At 39.2% G+C, this 22,564-nt stretch overlaps 1 protein-coding gene across 3 annotated transcripts in view; it reads left to right on the top strand.

Annotated features, from left to right (window-relative positions):
• PPARGC1A (PPARG coactivator 1 alpha) overlaps positions 1-22,564 on the top strand; it is a 72,517-nt gene that overhangs the window by 11,848 nt on the left and 38,105 nt on the right. For 2 of the 3 annotated variants that reach the window (XM_075194735.1, XM_075194734.1), the window contains exons 3-4: positions 20,436-20,624; positions 21,803-21,919. In XM_075194735.1, the coding sequence (XP_075050836.1) occupies positions 20,436-20,624; positions 21,803-21,919 (306 nt within the window). Of the gene's footprint in view, positions 1-20,435; positions 20,686-21,802; positions 21,920-22,564 lie in introns of those variants that run through there. The other variant, XM_075194736.1, reaches the window with a different exon arrangement.

Genomic DNA, 22,564 nt, shown 5'->3' with positions numbered 1-22,564 from the left:
TTAATATTTGTAGTCAATGTATAATTAATATTGACTTTATTATACTTATGACTTTAATCATGCATTTGTGAAAGTTGGTATAGAGACGTCCTGCATTCCTGAACTTCATCCAAAACCATACAACCCTGACTATAAAGCAGAATATTATATCACACAAATAGCTGTTTGATTGAAATTCAAATAGTATGAAATGTTTCATGAGTCTCTGCGTTGCTGAGGACATTGTGCAATGCAGACCTGTCTCTTGTAATGACGCTTCCCAATGCCAGAAGCCATTTCAAATCACAGACTGTTCCTGTGTTACAGAAGTAGGAACGGGAAGGTGCAGAAATCAAAGTGTGATTGCTTGTACAATTTACACTGCAAATTGCTAGTCCTTCTTAGCTCTATAAAAGTGAGCTGATAAAACCCACCAAGGTCTCCTGTTTATGAGATTATTAGATTTTATAAGGCAGGTTTAGGAGACACATGGCGTTGTAATTTGTACCACAATAAATAACAAACAAAACTAATGCTGACTCAAGTTGTCAAACTTTACAAGAATAATAAACATACTTGAACTTGGATGTAAAATGTGCTTTCCTTGGTCTGAATGTATAGTTAAATTTAATGTTCTCAGCTAGGTGAGATATGAGGTTCCCAGTTGCTCAGTGATAGGCATAAAACAAGAAGATTTAGTTAATCAGGATTACTTCAATGAAGGTTAGACATTGGGACTTACTGAATTGAATAAGATGGTGTAATGTGCACAAATAATGTACTCGTAACAACCAATCAGACTCATTTTTCTTGTGTAGTTTGCAAATTACAAAACGAAAAATGATTGTCATGATTTGCAGCAGATTTGTGTGCACGTATACAACTTGTATTAAGTCCATATCTGTGGCTGAACAGCCTTTGTCGAACTATGCCAGTCTCTGGTTATTGAAGCTGGGAATTGTGTACAGATATTCAGCCATTGTCTGATTCCTCCAGTCATGTGGCTTTTTATATATAGTGATGATAACATACAATGCAGATGATAAAATATTGTAGTAACTTTATTAGACCAGAAGTTTATTATGGCAGTTAAGACAGAAGTGTCCGTGGCAGTCACATGCCGTCTACTCTCTGTAGTTCTGACACTGGTTATAGGAAAGAGTTTGCTCCAATTATGTTAGTCCAGGTGCATTCTGGGAAAGTAAGTCATGTGAGTTAAATATTTCCACTAGCAGAAGCCAGAACTGTCCAAGCACATAACGGAGTCCTAGTACATGTTTGCCCTTCATTACAACATGACTGAGTCTTGTAATAGTTGTGGGTGACTTTAATGGTAGTTCACAGTTATGTATTAGTTGGTCACATTGTGTGTGAACTTAAAAGTTGCAAAATACTTTCACTATGACTAAAGAAGCATTTCTTTTAGTTCAGTACGAATAGGTTTGTAATGCATGTACACTATTTGCTTTGTAATATTTGTATGTTCCATGTAAGTTCTTCTTGTAAGCATACTTCATACCATGCAAGTGGATTAAAGACAGCGCCGCTCAGACTGATTCACTGCTCGGCCCAGGCGCTTAGGAACAGACTAGCTTACCCACACACAACGGTTGCCATTGGGATCCTCAGATCGCTTAATAATTCAGTAGCTTGGTTGTATGTGTGTGCCCACATGTTGTCATCTATCCTATCAGCATGACTGTTGAATGACACTTTACAGATCAATTTAGGAATGCATATGGGTGGTCAAATTGCACTAAGCTATTTGTACAGATAGTGCCCTGATCTCATGTTTTTACGGACCATGGAGGCTCCTATTTTACATTTATATTTATCACAGCCTGTGTATTACTAAGCTGAGTAATACACATGAACTAACTAGGTATAACTGACATTTTTATACCTAGCAAGATTTTTCCACCGTGCTCTTTCATCTTTCAGCAGGTTGCCATGTTACTAACTGAGCAGACAAAGTGCTATTGACAGTTTTGCCAACTTGCTCTGCAGAAAATGCACTCTGTGGATTAACGATGCACACACAAAGTGCCAGTGATGTGTCAGCAGCTTAACAGACTGCATTGTCAGATTTTTGACCTGTATCATATCCCATAAGGATACCTGTACTTGAGTTAACATTTGTAAGATAACTCTATGAAGTCAGATTAACATAGACCGTGCCTTTTACCTTCATAGTGCAAGTCCTTCTAAAGATCTTTCTCCCCAAAGACTTTTATAAATAATTCCCTTCAATAGCAAATAAGTTATTAATTATGTACATTTGTTCAAATATATTGTCTTTACTAAAGGATTTACATCAAGTTTATTTAAAAGAATAGTAACTAATTTTATTAACGTATAATTTTCAATGACAGTTATCCCAGTTACATGTTCGTTCGCACTTCTCCCTCACAGCACTGGTGTCATGAGTTCGATTCCCGACCATGGCCTTATCTGTGTGGCGTTTGTATGTTCTCCCCATGTTTGCGTGGGTTTCCTCCGGGTGCTCTGGTTTCCTCCCGGTGCTCTGGTTTCCTCCCACACTCCAAAACATACTGGCAGTACTAGTGTGTGTGTGTGTGTGTGTGCGTGTGTGTGTGTGTTAGGGAATTTAGACTGTACGCTCCAATGGGGCAAGTGACAAATATTCTCTGTACAGCGCTGCGGATTTGGTGGCGCTATATAAATAAATGATGATGATTTGTTGTATTTCGGTACTGTTTCTTTAAGTGTACAGAGTAAAGCACCAAGCCTCAGATAAATGCACTCAGTTCAGGCCCTACACAGGGGAGGGGGGCTGGAAAATTGCGTTGTGTGTCTGTCCTTTCCCTGCGTCCGAGCTCTGCAATCTTTAAATGGCTCCTTCTCCTGCTAATTGTCTTAAACCAATAACTTTTGACATTGACTGCAACCTTTCTGTATGTCCTTGATCGAGTGAGCGCTGAAAGATTAGGCGGACAAAAATGTACATATTAGTATGAGAAAGAATAAGAAAATTACTTTGACAGCTCATACTGCATGATGGCTTGTGTGGCTGGGTGCCATATGCAATCACATGATCAGGACACGGCAAGCGATATTTCATTTTATCCCAGTCATGAAGACATTCCATAGCACTTGCCAACACTCCACATGCTACGGGGAAGGTTTAAAGTACTCTCTGTTTTACGTAACAGCTAACACGAGTTTGCAAATGTAAATTTGTCTCTTTTTAAAAAAATATATTTTTGCCTCTTACCTAGACCTGGGGAGGGAAAAAAAACCTGCCCAAACAAAATGAGCGGACAGGCCCCACAGTACATGATGTACTCTTCACTGTCACACCTCTAAATACAAGCTGGAGTCAGCTGCCACACAGACATTTAGAGATAACTGGTAGGAGTATTTAAAAATGTAATAGCCGTCTTTCATATAGGTCACTGTAAATCCATTCCGGTCACAGGCGCAGTGCACATCTGTTTTAGTGAGGGCTCATTTCTTAAGGTGGCATTTGGACTTCACAGGAGTAGCAGGCAGGCAGGCTGTAAATTACCACCGCTGAAGCTATTTTGCCTAACTATATGCAGTTTTATAGTCCTAATGGTAAGCCGTCATAATGCTGTCAGTGAATATAGAACACAGATCAGCTCAACGAGCATGAAATTGTGTATTGTCAACGTGCCACAAGTATCCAGCTACATTCTGGCTCCTAGCAAATTGTAATGGTAAAGTCGAGTTTTGTCTTACAAACAAAATTGTAACAAGGGTAAATAATAGCCGGACAGCAATCACGTTATCACTTTCACTTGCCATTAGAAAATATTTTTATTTGTCACCCAAGCTGGTTAGCAGCTGCATGACCTGGTAGGAAATGTTGGTATTTTTTTTTTTTTTTTTATAGATTACAACGCTGCTATGTACATTTGTGTTATAACTATGTATTCACAGGCTGAATATTGAATAAAGCAATGATGACATAACATAGAGTCTGTTGAGAGTGTCAAGGGCTAGCAAAAAGCCTTCGGGAGACCTCTCTGGTCATCATGCCTGCGTCTGAAGAGAATTTCACCAGTATAAGACAAAGTGAATGTCAGGAATAGTCAACAAACGTCCGTAATGAATGAAGACAAACCTATATGACTTTGGATTGTCAACCAAAAAGGGAATATGAATTGATCCACTCTTTGGAACCGAGCCCAACAGAAAGCCTTCTACCACCACAACCGTATAACACCATAACCGTATAACACCATAACCGTATCACACTGTACCACCCTAACTGGAGAAAATGACATGGTATATTATGGTCAGCATTGATAACACCGCTAATTACTGCGGTGACATCATATACACATACTCACCAGATCATAAGGACGCTAAACGATGTCACTGATTCATAATCCGTAAACCTAAATTGTATCCTCCCCCCAACGTATAGGTATTCAAATAATACTAGCCTATCCCTGTGCCACTTCTTCCTAAGTAATGTCATATCTCAGGGGCTTCTGAAGTAAATGGTCTCTGATACAGGGAACAAACAACAATAAATGAATAAGGATGAAAGGTAAGGTAATAGCAAATGAACAAAGATTAGGGTTAGTGTTGGATGCTGCATCTGTAATCACCGTAGCTTTTCTCTCTCCAGGACTTATCCCTCTTCACTGTGCAGCACACACTATATAGCGGTATTGTCACTAATTAGCCGATAATACTGTTTATAGCCCAGGCAACTTAAGTCAACCTAAATGAGGGCATGAAGCCAGAGTGAGACCTAGCTGATGTGCAAAGCTTAATAGCGACTGTAAACCGGAGAAAAAAAAAATAACAGTTTAATTTTTTGTTACACTTATCACAGTAACAAAAGTATGGAACAGTTGAAAAAAACTAATTTTTTTATTTTGCATGGCAATGTCTCTTTAAGAATAAGCTATCAATACGTAGAACAGACAGATTAGATGGTCCATTTGGTATTTATCTGTCATCGGCTTTCTATGTTTCTATTAGTTTCCGTGGAGAAGAGGTTGCCTCCTGTAGTGGTTCAAGTCATTAAAATCTCATGAGCCTTGGAGCCACTCAGGTCTGCCAGCACCTGTCATCAAAACACACTGGCCCCGTAGTTCTTAATTAAACTTACAGATGTGTATCTGCTTAGCTGCACTGTGCTGCAGTACTTTCCGGGGGAGGATCTATGCAGAGCCAAATTGTGTTTTCTCAGTCATCCTAATGGGCTGCTGTCACTGGCCCTTCTCATAGTGCCCTACGCATACAACTGTCCATTCTATTAGTATTTCATTTGTAATACGCAGGTGATCTAAATATATGTATAAATTCCTGTAAATAATATACGTATAAACAGTCACTTCTGATGTCATTGTTCAAAATCTGTGAGTTCTAATGTCATCACTTACTTTAGTGACACGGGTGTATTATAAGGAATAGTGCATCTCCTACTGCCCATTATTACAGATATTTCAAGTCACCTCGGATGTGGCCTATAGCCTGCAGCGTTTTTTCTTCTATATGGTCAATAAACTCCTCAATGACCTGTAATATCTATAATAGTTTAACGTAGGGGGTGTATTATCCACTATATTATTTATATATACATTATATTTACCTACGTTGGACATCCTTTAGAGTCGGACGCAAAGTCAGTTTTAGGCGCATCCAACAAAAAAACACTATCACGCATGTGCAGCAAGCACCATATCCGCCTGCATGTTGGACGCAATTAGCACTTGCGAAAGCTTGCGACTCACTACGAGATAATGGGCGGAACGCGTAATTGTGAAATCGTGACCATGTAAGTAAATCCTAGTCGCAGTGAGGCGCAGACGCAACACACATCAAAAAAGGGCTAAAACTTTGCGGCAGGAATTAGGTGGCCCAAGCAGTTAGCTGGAGGAACTGCTCGCAGCTCGGTAAGGTATTACGAGTGGGACGCAACTGAGGTTACTTGCCACTCGTAATACCCTACCAAGCTGCGGCACACTCCCACTCCTACACTTATTACAAAGACTTTGCGTCCGACTCTAAATGAGGTCTATTATGTATATGGAGATATTTATGGATATGTTAGACATTGAGGCTAATTTTCAAAAACAATTCGGCACACGGCATGTAGGACCTCCGTTTTACAAGATCAGTCCTCTTTTTTTCACCCAAAAATCTTTAAATCGCTACATTTATTTTTCTTTTTTGATAAACCTATATTAACTGGATACTTTCCTATATAGGGCCTAGAACTGTTTCTTATTTGAAACTTTAATGGAACTACAATGTGGGATCTGTTACCTCCGCAAACTGCAGGTCACTCGAGTGACCATCTTATTGTGTGTGTGTATATATATATATATATATATATATATATATAGTTTACCCAACAGATTATTTGGAGTCGCAGATATATAAGGGATTGTTGACCCTGCACAGCCAGGATACATGTATGCTCAATAAATAATGACAATTGTTGGGGTTTGCTTTTTACCAGAACTCCGGCAGCACTGAACCCTTTAAGCAGTTCCTAGGCTTTGAGCTTTCAGTCGCAGACAAAGTCACCATGTCTAAAACCAGTTGCAAAACACAAGACAATTTTAGAACAGTGCTTTGAAATCGATAAGGTTGCTGCATATGGTTTGTCTAAGGAATTTCTGGGAGGCCTAATGCATGCAAACATACATTCATGTTTAAATGGTGGTGACATTATGAGCTAGGGAGAGCTACACTCAGTGTGTGGACATTGTGTGCACTTCACACACTCCTATAAAGAAAAGGAACACACATAAGTACAGTGTTCTAAATAAGATATGGGTGCTGCAATTTCATATATAAGGACTCATACCCACGGAAATTAAAAAAAAAACAAGACTTGACAAAACCTTGTATATTGTCTTCATTTTTATTAAAGTGTTAGAAGCGAATATGGGAAACCTCCCCCGCAACATAGTGTATTATATAGTTATTTATTCTACTTTATATATGTAACGCCATCCTTTTGATATTCAATTGTACACACCAGTCCCTGTCTCATTGGGGTTTACAATTTCAATTCAACCGTTCCTACACAACTCCATTGTATTCTACACTTCTGAGTGCTGCAATCAATGAGGAATCTGCCACAAAGCGAATGAGTGTCAGTAAATGTGTGTACAGGTCCATTAGTTTACATTATTTCTTTGACTATAACTTAATAACGCAAGTTAAGCACTTAAAATGAATACATGTGTGTATGAGGCCTTAAAAATCTGAAAAACATGCAAAATAAATATCGCCTACAAAACTCACAACCACACTACATATGGTCATTACAACCACACTACATGTGGATACCACAGCCACACTACATATGGTCATTACAACCACACTACGTATGGTCACCACAACCACACTACGTGTGGTCACCACAACCACACTACCTTTGGTCACCACAACCACACTACTTATGGTCACCACAACCACACTACTTATGGTCACCACAGCCACACTACGTGTGGTCACCACAACCGCACAACGTATGGTCACCACAACCACACTACGTATGGTCACCACAACCACAGTACTTATGGTCACCACAGCCACACTACGTATGGTCACCACAACCACACTACTTATGGTCACCACAGCCACACTACGTGTGGTCACCACAACCACACTACGTGTGGTCACCACAACCACACTATGTATGGTCACCACAGCCACACTACTTATGGTCACCACAGCCACACTAGACTGCGTATGGTCACGACAACCACACTACGTATGGTCACCACAACCACACTACGTATGGTCACCACAACCACACTACGTATGGTCACCACAACCACACTATGTGTGGTCACCACAACCACACTACTTATGGTCACCACAGCCACACTACGTATGGTCACTACAACTAGACTAGACTGTGTATGGTCACCACAACCACACTGCGTATGGTCACTACAACCACACTACGTATGGTCACCACAACCACACTACACTGCGTATGGTCACTGCAACCACTCTACGTATGGTCATAACAACCACACTACCTTTGGTCACTACAACCACGCTACATATGGTCACTACAATCACACTGCATTTGGTCGCCATGGCTACAGTACCCACAGTGACATTACAAGTTAAACATTTTAGAATACTGTGACAAATTGTATCAGTCTTCCTATAATTTGTCTGTATGCAATGTATAACCAAGCTGAAACTAAAAATATCTTGGTTTATATACTATTAGTGCCGTTTGTGCCATTCTGAGATCGGCCCAGATAATTTATGAAGCAATTTGTACGTTTGGAAAAATCCTGACAATCTCCGCTCCCTTGCTATTTTAGCAGTTGGACTGCAGAGCGGTGCTTTAAGATCTTTGAAGGTGAAGTAAGGAGGCGGAGGGGGGGGGAATTATTGTAATTTTACCCCTGCTTCTCGCTGGTCTATGTTACATAACTGCACAGGCCGCATGTTTTCACTCAGCACAAGCACGGCCTCATTGCTGACCACTAAAGTGTATAGTTACGCTTCAAAGTGCTAAATACCAAATAGTCTCATTTAAAAGTGAAATCTGTTATTTACATTATTAAAAATGTTCGAAAAACTCTTATTTCACACACCTACTGTGTGGCTATGGTCTGCATTATAGCTGACCTTTTACTTTTTTACTTCAGTTATTTTTGTATTTATTTGAAAAAAAGAAAGAAAAAAGTTTGTCTGAAATAAAATGGGATGAATCAGCCCCAACAGTTACACAAAGTCTGCCAAAAAGGTGGACAAAATAATGAGAAAGTAGCAACGTGAATCAGAGCTATAAAAAGCTCAGCAATTACCAAAAAAGGAAGCATATGGCAGTTATCTGTATCGACTAGGTTGAACAAGTTTTGTAGTATTTAAGATAATTCTCTAGTGCCTGCTATTTAAAGTCTATGGGTAAGCTGCAGTAAGAACCTTTTAACAATGCATCTCTTTAACCGTGCCACACAAACTAAGCCAATAATCCGTCTGACTTCCATATTACAAGAAACAGATCCACTAATGGTTGTTAATATAGACAGAAGGGGATAGTCTCTAGCAAAGTGCAAACGTGCAAAATAACTAGGCTAGGGCCCACTTATATTCCGGGCTTCCCAGGAATGTCTGTATTTACATCACATAATTTAAAGCCCTGATCAGCCACAATTTCTAAGTGATGTAAACCCTATCAACAACCTGTTACCACCAATCAGATGTTTCATTACATTGTTTAACTCGCATTTGATTGATGAAAGCGAATTGCTGATTGGTTGTTGTGGGTTTCTGCAGTTTTGCACTTTTCCACTATGCATAATTCTGCGGGGTGCTTCACAAAATGTTAGATCAATGGGGACAGTGGTAAGCTCCGTTAATGGGGGTTAAGGCCAGACAAATTAACCCTTTCTCAAATGCAGATAGTGGTGACATAACCTTTTGCTGGCGTTTAAGTCATGGTTTTGGCTCTTCACCGTTTAATAAATAGACACATTAGTAAGAAACATTCCTAAGGGAGGTCCAAAAAGATCAATGCAGAAACTCCAATATAAAATACTAAAGGTCTGATTTCGAGTTTGGTGCAAATTTCGCCCAGGTGCAGAATTTGCTGCTGAGCAAACCATGTTTTACTGCAAGGGGGAAGTGCAAACATTTTATTGCATGTCGGGCAAATACTGATTGCTCTTGCATGTAACATACACATACTGCTCAGCTCTATTTATACACGGCCCCTTAGAGGTGCACTAGGCTCCTCCCCCTCACATCCCTAAGTGTAGGAAAAATGGCTTTCCAGATACAGATTTTACCCTAACTCTACATCATAAACATTTCTAAAAAATAGCATTTATAATGGTACCACATGTAAAATCTAAGAGCGCTCAGGGTATCTGCTGTAGTATAATGTAATAATACTCGCAATAGTATAAAAGAGAATGTAGTATTATGTAAGTATTACTGAAAAGGATTACAGACAATCACATTCATGGCTTATGGTACATGTAGTGCTATAATAATGGCATAAAGGAGATATACAGTCAGTCTCTAGAATATTATGACCATACATGTAGAATAACATCCTAAAATATTGTACAGCATTAGTCCATGAATACATTTATACCGGCTGATATCACTGGCACATTAGATATGTAATTCTCTCATTGTCTATACAATCTGGCTTTAATTCCTCATCTAACATTTTGTTCTGATCCAGCCCTATACTCTATTGTTCTTATAATCTCCAGCTTTAGCAATTCTTTGCTATATATATATATATATATAATATATATATATATATATATATATATATATATATATATATATATATATATATATATATATATTCTTTGTGTGGAAAAATCAAAATTGGCCCATTTCCCATAATTGATGGCAGGAGATGTAGTTTAGCACCAGCTTAGCTGGATATATTTCCAAGGAGATATAATTCATAGAAGTGACCCTCAGCAAGTGTTCAGGTGGAGCAGTATTTATTGAAGCATGTGGCAGGTTCATCAATGTATATGTATGTATGTATATATATATATATATATATATATATATATATATATATATATACATACAATCAGAGAGAATGTTTTTGATTGAAATGAATATGTTGTAGCTGTGTCATTTGTGACACCTACAACACGTCAAACTGCAAATATGAAGTTAAGTTTACTCCATCCGTAGATGCAACAATTGTGGAGTTGCTGCAGTCAAACTACATTTCTGTGCAATCTTTGAGACTACAGGGGTCAGCTCAGGCTGGAGTAACTAGGGTGTTACAGTGACACCTCAGGTACTTTAGTGATTGATGATTACACTGCAAATGACACAGTGTGAAAATAAGCACTACAGTGAGATATGACACTGGTTGAGGGACATTACAGTATGTTGTCCTGACAATTGTCTGAAACTTCTATGGAAAATGTTGTTAGGACACAATGGCTATTCACTACTGTTTTATATAACTGCCACGGTTCCACAAGTCAAACGTTAAGTGTGTACAATGTCACATGTCAGGTTTGGGAGGCTTAGTAAACTTTATAACACTACAAACTAGTTGTAAGTATGTGTCTATCTGCAATAAATTCCTCCATGTAAATGTGTGCCTGAAGGCTACTTGGTGACTTATAAATCAAGAAATTGTGCTCTGTAAACTGATTCCACCAAGTTTAACATTCTACAAAGTAAAATTCCATTCTGGCAGAATGTACAATTATATTTTGTAGCGCAATGTCTAAGATAAGTCTCATTGGAATTATAAGATATAGTATATTTATTATTGTGTGGGGTGTACTATACCAAAAACCACCAGAATACAAGTGTGCTTAGGTGTTATGGGCCCAAATTGTCCACCAGGTAACCTAGGCAACTGCCCATAGTTCTTGGTGTACCATAGTAGTACATATGTTTAATGGAAGGAAAATCAAGAGAAAAGTGACTTTATTTACATATAATGTATCAATACCCTAAACCAAATTCAATGTAGAGCACAGTGTATTTTCATATAAATGTGTCTGCTACTTCAATTCAGAGCCAGGTTTTGCATTAGTCATGATGGCCCTGTGCATTGGGACGGCAGGATCTGAGAGACGATGCTTCCTTGCACAACATGTTTGTCAAACGCTTTCATCTTTTATCACCAAAGAAAAATTATCTAGGAGAATAATAAAAATCAGCTGAAACTCAAATGTTACAAAGTAATCCCACATAAAACTCAAAATAGATTGGGCCAGCAAGAGCAAGGGGTGTGCAGTAGACATTGCTGAACTCTCCTAATTTCTGACGACCTCTGAGTAGCAACCAATACGATTTCAACTATCATTTTGTAGAATGTACGATTTAAATGCGAGCTAGAATCTGATTGGTTGCTATGGACAACACCTCACAGAAAAGAGGAGGTGCTGCCCATAACAACCAATCCGATTTCAGCTATCATTTTGTAGAAAGTACGATTTAAATGCTAGCTAGAATCTGATTGGTTGCTATGGACAACACCTCCACATTACCTTTTTAGAAGGATGAGTAACTCTACACCCTGGGAGTAACTGTATGAAAGTCTGGTTTTGCCAAATTGCCCAAATTTTGCCTTTAATTAAATTGTTGTTTTAAATATGGCAGCAAACTCGTAGAATATCATCGACTTAACAAAACCGGACTTTCATACTCAATTACCCCCTGGTCTTTTTTCAGACACACAGCATGTTGTGCACTGTCTGCAAATTACTTTCAGGAACCAGAGCTGTGGTATTCACAATCAGATTGTCTGGAGACCTACCAAACCACGTGTATCCCAAGTACATACACTTTGGGGAAGGGGTAAAACTTATTTAATTACTTTTTTAATTACCTGGTGGTTTTAACTAAGGAACATTATCTAAAGAGAGGATTAATTGTGCTTTGGTACAGGACCGGTACTGCTACACAATGTTCTGTACAAAACTAGCGCGGCTAGTGGATGGGACTGCCTTCAGGGTGCCAGAAATTCATCATCATCATCATCATCATCACCATTTATTTATATAGCGCCATTAATTCTGCAGGGCTGTACAGAAAACTCATACACATCAGTCCCTGCCCCATTGGCGCTTATAGTCTAAACACCCACACACACAGACACACACAGACACACAGACTAGGGTCAATATGTTAGCAGCCAATTAACCTACCAGTATGTTTTTGTGTGCATGTAGGATCCAATAATGTAAATTCTGCCCTTATAGTGGAATAAACTGGTGGACCCTGCACACCCTTTTCTGACACTCCATTATAGTCAGGGCCGGATTAAGGGAAGGGAGGCCCCCGGGCTAAGGGTATGTGAGACCCCCCCAGCCATGAGGCCCCAACCCCCCCCCCCCCCCCCCCCCATGAGCTTACCTCCTTCCGTTGTTCAATTCCCTGTAGCACTAACGCGGTGCGCAGTATTCTCCTTACTGAGGACATCTCGTGAGAATGAGGCTATGACTCATAGCCTCAGTCTCACAAGATCTCCTCAGTAAGGAGATTACTGTGTGCTGCGTAAGTCCGACAGTGACAGCAGGCAGCTAACAGCATAAAATTTGCTGTTAGCTGCCTGCCATTCTCTTTGAACAGGTGACAGTCGGAGCCCCCGACCCAATGAATGCCGGCGGGCCCCCCAGCTGCTTGGGCCCCTGGGCTGTAGCCCTTTTAGCCCTATTGTTAATCCGGCTCTGATTATAGTATTAACAATAGGAACCTGATCTGCTTCCGAGTTTGTCAGCAAGCTAAGGAGTCTCCCTCTTCTAATATAGGCAAACATTGTGTTCTCTTTGTGCATACAGTGCTAATCATAAATCTTCAGCGTGCTAGAATACTAGAGTTTTGCAGAAGTTTGGAGCCACAAATCCACTAATGCAACATTCATTAATAGTTTTACAAAGTCAAGTTCTTTTGTTTCCAAGACATCCTCCCCCTTAGTGATCTCAATCTAGTACAAATCATCCTGGCTACAGGTAATGCATTTATTTACTAATCAGCAAATTACTTTACACAGTCAGTAAATGTTAAGGTCTAAAGACTGATAAGATCATTTGCTTTCAGGTGTTTTCTCAATATTGTTCTCAGCATCAAGTATAAATTGAAAAGAGTGACCTTTTGATACTGACTCAAATAGACTGCATTTCTAGAGATTCAGTGCTTTCAATTACCATAAATTTTTCATATTGGGCCTCCAACCAAAGCATTGGGCTCCAGTGAAACAATATCTTATCGTTGGCTTGTTAATGCAGTCAGTTTGGTGATAGCTACTTCCTGGATATATTCTTTTTTTATATTCACAATCAAAGATTGGTGTCAAGGACATAAAAGATATGATTACACAAGTGCAAATCCAATTATTAATGGACTTAAAACATGTAAATAGTGCTTGTGGGCTGACCATTCCTCTAGAGATTGAAGTCCAGTTATGTAGCTTGTATGTTGCACGCTGTGATTTTCTAAATGTTCAATTAGCAGATTTATTGCGGTGACCATTATAATATGAATTTATTTACCCGTCACAGTGATTAATCCCTAAATTTTAGTACTATCAATTATGCCGTCTCCACGGCATCCATAACAACATGCAAAAATCACAAACATTTCAAAATATATATATTTAAGGACAATGTATGTCTTTAGGCGACATTAAGAATCTGTCTTTATTTTAAAAACAATATATGTTTTGTAAGTGTTCTCTTCTGAGTACTCCATGATTTATGGCTAGTAATGGCTAGTGAGGTTATTCCATATTTTCATGTTTAATTTGGGCACTACCTGCAATATTCTGTTGAAGGAGAATGGTTATACTAATTATATGCATTTTGGAATTAAATAATCCCTTGTCTATATTGATATAAAAAAAATACCCTTTGTAACTTTGTGGTGCAGCTCCAGCAGTTTAGTTTTATTGCCAACAGAGAACACGCCCTATTACCCTTCACTTAGACCCACCCACTTGTCCCTGCTTCTCGCGTCCGCCAGATCTGCTCCACCCCCAGTGTCGTTTCCCTAAAATAAGCAAAGGCTTTATTATTTGTCCACAACACACTGCCCACAGTAACTGCTTCAGAGTTCCGTTCTGAAGATTCTGCATTTGGCTCTGTAGGGTAGATTTATTAAAGAAAAATGGAGGTGCTGCCCATAGCAACCAATCAGATTCTACCTACCATTTTCTACAATGTACTAGATAAATGATAGCTAGAATCTGATTGGTTGCTATGGGCAACACCTCAACTTTTCATTTTTAGAAAGCTTAGTAAATCTAGCCCTAAGATTGCTCCCCTATTGTGGCTTTTATATTTGGAATTCATCCCCCTGGAATCCCTCACTCGCTCCTTATATAGTGCAGGATGTTGGTTGTGTTTGCAAAACACATCACAACCTCTACTACCCACAAGGAAAAAAAACCACTATGAAGTCTTAATAATGCAGGCGCTGTAATGCCATTTTATTTCACATCCTGGTCTTTCTTCATGACCTGACCCATAAATATGGACTGTCACTTATCCTAGCACCCGTGAACATGGCTTTAACGTCAGCTGCTGAGATGTACCATCTGTCTGGCAGGGAGTACCTGAGACCAAAAAATCAGAGCTCTGGTTATTCATCTCTATGTCAATAACTCCAGCTGACATCTCCAATATTTCATTTCAGTTCCTTCTGGCTATATTTTTATGGCATTGTCCCCAAGGAAAGACTTTATAGGCACCATATTTCATCATTCATCTCCAAGACTTGTATGAAGAGGCGCAGACTGTAGCTGTGTAAGTGAATGCAAATACTTGACACCATAAAGCTATTGAATGCCCATGAAAAGCTAAAGCGGATAGTTTTTTTTTCCTACATTCAGATGAAAGGATGTGAGAGGATCGGCTTCCTAATCTATTATTTAGAAAGAAAGCAATATATCTCATTCAATTCAGTATTCCCTAAAACAAATGTTCACATGTAACCCTGCACATCACTCATTTTCCTTATATATTATCTTGCCATGGAGACAAAAATATATTCAATATTTCATATGCACGGCACTTCGCCAAACAAGATAGTAAAAAAGACAATCGGGTAATATAGGAAATCTATTTTTGGCTTTTTGATATCTATGTTGTAGTCTGTTTATTTGATCAGTTATAGTATTTATTCTAGTTTTCCATATACATGTTTACTTTTTTAATATTATAAATAAGAACTTAAATCAGGGATATAATTTTACAATAAACACCTGCCTCCCCCAGACTAGCAAAATGGGACATTCCACCATTTTTTAGAGACTCATTAATAGGCAACTATCTTTGTTGTGTCAAAAGATTTTCAAAATTCTTCTGAATACACATCTGCCTACTCCGAATTCTGGGGAGTCCCCCCCAGCTCCAGGCAAAGTAGGCCACCCTACCAAATCCCGCCTGGATCCCTCCATGATGACGCCAGTCACCAAGCTGCCTGATGACGCAAGACTCGTCATTACGCCCCCTGCACTTAGACTGTACCTATACTATAGACCCTCACTATACTGCTAGTTGTAGGGTACGGGTTTAATGTAAAATTATTATTATATGTGAGTGGATCCTATTTCAATATATGAAAGAATTGAGATTTATCTTTTTTGTTTTAATCATCATATAACCGTATTTCAATGCATTTTAGCTTATATGAATCTGTGCCATCCTACTTTACAACAGACGTATAGGACACAAGTGAACAGGGAATCTTTAGTGTCTATATGAAAGAGTAAAAGAGCAAATTTATGATTTGGGCAAGTGCAATACTTAGATGAAAGCTGAACTGTATCTGTCATGCGATTTAGTCATTTTGCTCTATTGACGTTGAAGAACTGCATATATTTTAGTGCTCCTGTCCGCCGTTCTCGCAAATCACAGCTGTGGTTGCAGCAAATTATTTTTCAGATTTGTAAAATTGGTGCAAAACTGCATCACCTTCATAAGTTCATGCATGAAAAATGTCCTTATGCTCACAGCTGTTTCATCCGTGACTTAACAACCTTGAAAGAGGTTTCCAATTGCTTAATAATCCTTATGCAGCAATGACTTTCAAATAGTCCTCATTAAGCCCTGTACAGGTCAGATTGTTTATTCTGATCTTTTTAGCTTTGATCAAATAGGGCTATCCATATGCCTTGATCTGTCTGTGTTTCCCACAGGTATGGCTAGAAATCCCTGTATGTAAGTGCCAATTTATGCTGTATGTAGTACGTATACATAGTTGGTGTTAGTCTAATGATACTCTATTTCTACTAACTAATTGCTGTGTGCTCTATGATTGATTTTTAATGGAACTCTAATCCTAATATTTTATTTTCACTTGCCATTTGTTTAATGGAAATATTACTGAATGACTCTATATAATGTTCGTGTTACAAGGTCTTACCTACGTTTCATATTAATACTAGTAAGTTTGCTTGAATAACTCACTATTTAGTACAGGCGGGATGTTTTTGACGCCATTTTGGGGGTGGGGGGGTTGTGACATAATTGGGTTCTTGGGGCCTCCCTTTAATATTCATAGCAAATATTTGGGTTTACCTCATGCTGTAACTCATCATTAAGTAAATTACTTTTAGGTATTATATGAATTTAGTTTCATTGTGAGCTTATAGAAAAGTCTCTCCAAAGAGTAATTAATGAATTGTGCCCCCACTAACTTGTAAGGCATTTCAAAGCCAAGTGTGTAGGATTATCGTAAAGCACTTTAAAGTACTCTACTGTTTTTAACTGATCCGATAACAATGTATACTGTCAATTTGATGGTTTTATTATTTTATATATTTTTTTTTTTTTTTGCTATAATAATGTCATCAGTGCTAAGCAGTTAAAATCCATGTATTATGTATACATTTGTAAAGTCACTGACTACAAGGATTTATCCAATTGGTCCACTTATATTGCCATTATGCAACAACTGTCACAATAGATAGTTCTGTGAAACTTTATGACCGCCATCAGAATTTGGGGGAGATTAAATACTGCCTGGATTAGGGTTCACTTGGAATGATGTTTGCTCACACCTCCAGGAGTGTAATCAAGCCCTGTTTCCAGGAGCCATAAGCCTTGCGGGTCCCGTAATCTAATTACTGCTGCAGCATTTAGCGCGTATAAAATGACAAGTGAACCACTTCGCTTAGAATTGAATCTCCCTCTTTTGAGTCCCTCAGAGATTGTGGGTTAGCACAGGAGGATAAGGTGAATTGGAAAAAAATATTCTAGTTTGCTTTAAAAAATTGCATAATGACCTCTCAAACGCACCTGGGTCTAGTGCCTAGTGAATTACAGTATAATTGTGTATATATATATATATATATATATATATATCTTGTTATGTTGCAACAGATATCTCACAAATGGTTCCAAGCTTGCGTCATTCCCACCTTTTGATTGATTTACTGTTCTAGCACTAGATCCATCCCTCTACAGCTAATAAATTTGTTTCTATATAAATAGCAATTTGCGATAATTAGAAATAATAGCTTCGTCAAAAAATATAAAGGTTACCTTGCAGAGTCATTTCAGTAAGTAATGGGCTGCTCTGCCATGTCACTTTCTAAACAGACATGTGTTAGTCGGCAAGTGTACTTCATTTATTGTGATGTTGATTTATTTGCTGTGTAAATTGGGACACAGGCAGTAATATAATGTGACATTAATTGTTTAGCAGAGTCGTCTTTGTTACATGCCTGGCTTTCTCCTGGGCGTTTGATTGCTGAAACTTGTATAAAACTAATTGAGTCTGCTCCGCAGAAGACCTGTGCCCACGGAATGTGTCAGCCAACGCTGGGTGCCAGTCTATCTGTGACTGAGGCAGCTAATCACCCACATTACGCATTCATTGTCTCATTGCAAAATGCACAAAGGCTTCAATTGTTAAATTATAATAGATATTGTCTTTGATATTGAGATAGTTTTTGATTTATATGTAAATATTTGCTTGATTCAGCCAGTCCGTAGTCTAGTGCATGGTAAATAAATGGCCTTTGGTTTACTGATAGACCTATTGTATACGTCTAATGCAGAGGTAATGCGCTGTCTCTGGTAACAGATGCAGAAAGAGTGGGCCGTTAGGTGACAGCTCAGTCTTTTAGTGTCACACATTCTCTCTGTAAACAGCCACTCATTGCAAGATTGTGCCACAGCTGGAGAGATGGCACCGTGCCATAGCAATATAGGGCATCTGTTTGACTGCACTGCAAAGCCCCTCTCACAGCTTAATAAATTGCTTACTGATTTGTTCTGTTCTGGAAAGTTATATCTGTGTATTTCTGCTTCTATAGACCCTGTTGGTGGAATTCTAAATCCCAGCGACAGAGTTTGACCATTGCTGTTATTGTCAGTTGCGAACTGACCTATCTACACCATTAGTGTTATATTTTGCTGAACGATGCTACTGTATAAAATATGTATGCTGATTACATGGAGTTCTGCAATATCATTTGCTAACATGGTATACTGCCTGGGTAAAGGATCTCGGCAAGCAGATAACTAAACAAGGAGTAGCTTCCTGGCTACCATAACTTGGTAAGGACAATTTCAAAGCCAGCCGTGTTTGTCGATCAGGCTGTGACTATGCTCTGTTTCACAACTAAGCATAGGGGAGATTTAATTCTAAAAGAAACCCCATGCAATATGTCTCCGAAATAACCACGAGACACCTTGCGCAGATTTTTTTTCACAGAAATATCCCTCGATTTTGCTGACACCCCACAGAGGTGCAAGCAAAAATGAGCGCATATTTTTTACTGTATAAACGACAATTGAATTCCCCCATAGGAAAATATTTACACAGTATTAGAATTAACATGCCAGGTGATTAGTATATCCCTGTCTGTATGTGAATGGGTCAGTATATAATACAATCCAAACTGATTAGAGCATTATTGGGTATGTTGGCAAAATATGATCTTCGGCGGCCCACGTGTCCCGTCGTCCTCACCATGCTTGCTGGTGCCAGTTACCCCCGGCGGGTCCTGTCACTTTAGCGTATCTGACTCAGATTTGTAGAGTTGAGTTCTGGGTATTCATCGTCTCCCAATGACAAAGCCGGTTATCTCTAATTCCATCACACAGCAATCTAGTCTGTGGCAGATCAGTTCAGCTCATAAATTAGAATAAATAGCACTACACAATCCCATCATAAGGGTCCTCTAGTTATGTTAGAAGTTAAGAGGGTTATTAAATGGCAACACGGCTTATTGTATTGTTATTTAAGAAGGATCGATGATGAGATTACAGCAGCCTGGTCAACTCACCATCATTATCTAATTCAGTTTGGGTGATAGTGTATTTACACTAAATTCTTACCTGTATCATCATCATCATTTATTTATATAGCGCCACTAATTCCGCAGCGCTGTACAGAGAACTCACTCACATCAGTCCCTGCCCTATTGGAGCTTACAGTCTAAATTCCCTAATATACACAGACGGATAGACAGAGAGAGAGAGAGATTAGGGTCAATTTGTTAGCAGCCAATTAACCTACCAGTATGTGTTTGGAGTGTGGGAGGAAACCGGAGCACCCGGGGGAAACCCACGCAAACACGGGGAGAACATACAAACTTCGTACAGATAAGGTCATGGTCGGGAATTGAACTCATGACCCCAGTGCTGTGAGGCAGAAGCGCTAACCACTTAGCCATTGTATGACCGGAACTACTGTAGGTGTTGCCGTGTCCATCCACCCTACATCTCCAGACTGTATTGTAATCCAATACTTATTGCTGCAATGCCATTCACTGTCCTCTGCTGTGCTGTAGCACTGTATGCTTTCCATGACACTATACAGGAGCTGGTTAAAGCTCCATTGTAAATTCTACACCAAGGGCCTAAAATCACTAGTTAACAATAGCCAATGCCAAGCCTGTGACATCTAATTACAAATCGGTGACACGAGATGTATGTACTAGGTGTAGGATGACTCCTGGTAAAATGATGGCAGTTTATTATATTATTGACACATTCAATTATTGTTCTTTGCAGAAGATAGAGGAGGAGAGCGAAGAGAACCTGCTGGCCGTTCTCACTGAGACACTGGACAGTCTCCCCGTGGATGAGGATGGATTGCCTTCATTCGATGCGCTGACAGATGGAGATGTGACCACTGAACATGATCCCAGCCTCTCATCTGACGGCACCCCTCCAACACAGGAGGCAGAAGAGCCGTCACTAGTAAGAACCCTTCCTACTGTTTAACAGGAATTGGATGTGCTTCTGGCTACCCGCTGCATGGGTATGATGTAGTCAAAATAAGGTTTGGACTTTAATTTTAGGCATAAAGATAAAATACAGAGCTGTATTAAAATTGCACATGAAATTCTGTAATACAGGAGCGGCCATTGATCTGGAAAGTGCATAGATGCGTTTATTTATGGACCTTTTTTATTTTTAACTCCTGACATTGATTTGTAACAGTATCTTGGACCCATAATCAATATAATATGTTTCGCCACTCAAGTCAACAGTGTTCTGCTCCTGGCTTTATTGACCAGCGGAAGCTGGCTCACATGATGACGCATGTAGCCGCACCGCATCTCTCTCTGTAATGGGTCTTTGTGCCCTGGTAATAAGATGCTATATGACCAATCTCTATATTCATTTTTATGTCCCACTATATAATAATTAGCAGAGATTGACGGTGCGGTTTGCTAAAATAATAATAAGTTATTTGTAAAGAGGTGACGCCATGGTCACGCAGCCCGAGAGCTGAAGAGCCGGACCTGTATTATGTGGCCAGACACACGTGTAGTCCTATTGGTAAAGGATGCCAATGATTTGAGCTTGAGCCAACGGACAGGATAGACCCGTTTGCCCAGCTTTACAAGGGCAGGGGTGAACTTCTAAAATGATAGGTCCTTGGCCACCTTACAAGTGATTCACTTTTTAACCTTGTGAATGTTTATATGAAGCTGGATTAATCCGTCCCCATGTCAGTCATCCCTGCACAGCTAGTACACATTTATAGATCTAAGTGAACATTTATAAAATAACAAAACCTTCTTAGCTCAGTTGATTAAGCAGAAATCCCAGCGTGTCCTGTTAACCGGTACTTGGTCGGGAGATGCAGTCTAATAATAGGCTAAGGATCTGCAGGTTCCCCTCCTCGGTATAGCCCTTCACACCAGAGTTTTCTGTTTTGCAGTATAAGCAAACCCTGTAATTATCACTATGACATAACAAGCTCTTGTAATTGTGTTTATGTGGTGATGATTGCATTATTTTTCACACATAAAAGTATACTCCTGTGATTCCTCATGACTAATTTTAACTAATAGTGCACAATTTAAGACACATCATTGTAATCCTCATTGGTTTGTAACAATCCCCCCTCTCTCGTCTTTTGTTTTCAGCTTAAAAAGCTCTTACTGGCTCCAGCGAACACTCAGCTGATTTATAATGAATGCAGCGGTGCTCACAACCATGGAAGCTCTAATCAGAGGATCAGAACGAGCTCTGCGTCCATCAAGGTACAAATTTCTTCTTTTTGATCCAGCTGAAATGAAATAGAATAATAAGTAGCAGAAGCTATATGGGTGTTATATGGTGATCTATACTGTGTGTGCAGAGTTCAATTGCTTTACAAATGACAGCATGCCATTCAATAGACTGAAAACTCCTATGCTACTGTGTACAGTAAATATTGTTCCCTGTTTGGAGATAATACACAAACGGTGGCCTGATAGTTGTTTTACAGGTCTAGTTGCACTCATAACTCAGGTGGAGCACTAAAACCTGTCCTCTGTTGCTTTTCCTTCCATATACGATAGTTGCGTAATTCCCGGAGATGGATACGTTTTCTTATCAGCTATTTATGACATCTGAGAGATTGCTCCTGAAATATGTCTGCTGATTTTATTAATGATCGGCCATGCAGTGCTTTCACTGTCTGATTGGCGGATCATCATGATCATATTTCACTCCAAAATTGCCTGCTCCTAGTTTTATTTAAAATTAAGCGGCAGGGGGGGAGCCTTGATTGACAACGGGCGTCACTAGAAGTTGCTTGTTCATTTTAAGATATTAATGTCAGTGCATTTATAATTAATGATTAGATCGACCGTGATTTGCAAAGTTTTTATTAAGAACTTTTTCGAGCAACACATTACAGTAGA

Source organism: Mixophyes fleayi, chromosome 1 (genome assembly GCF_038048845.1).
Source record: "Mixophyes fleayi isolate aMixFle1 chromosome 1, aMixFle1.hap1, whole genome shotgun sequence".
Classification (NCBI taxonomy): Eukaryota; Metazoa; Chordata; class Amphibia; order Anura; family Limnodynastidae; genus Mixophyes; species Mixophyes fleayi.
The sequence above is the reverse complement of the archived record's forward strand: the minus strand, read 5'-3'. Positions and strand labels throughout refer to the sequence as shown.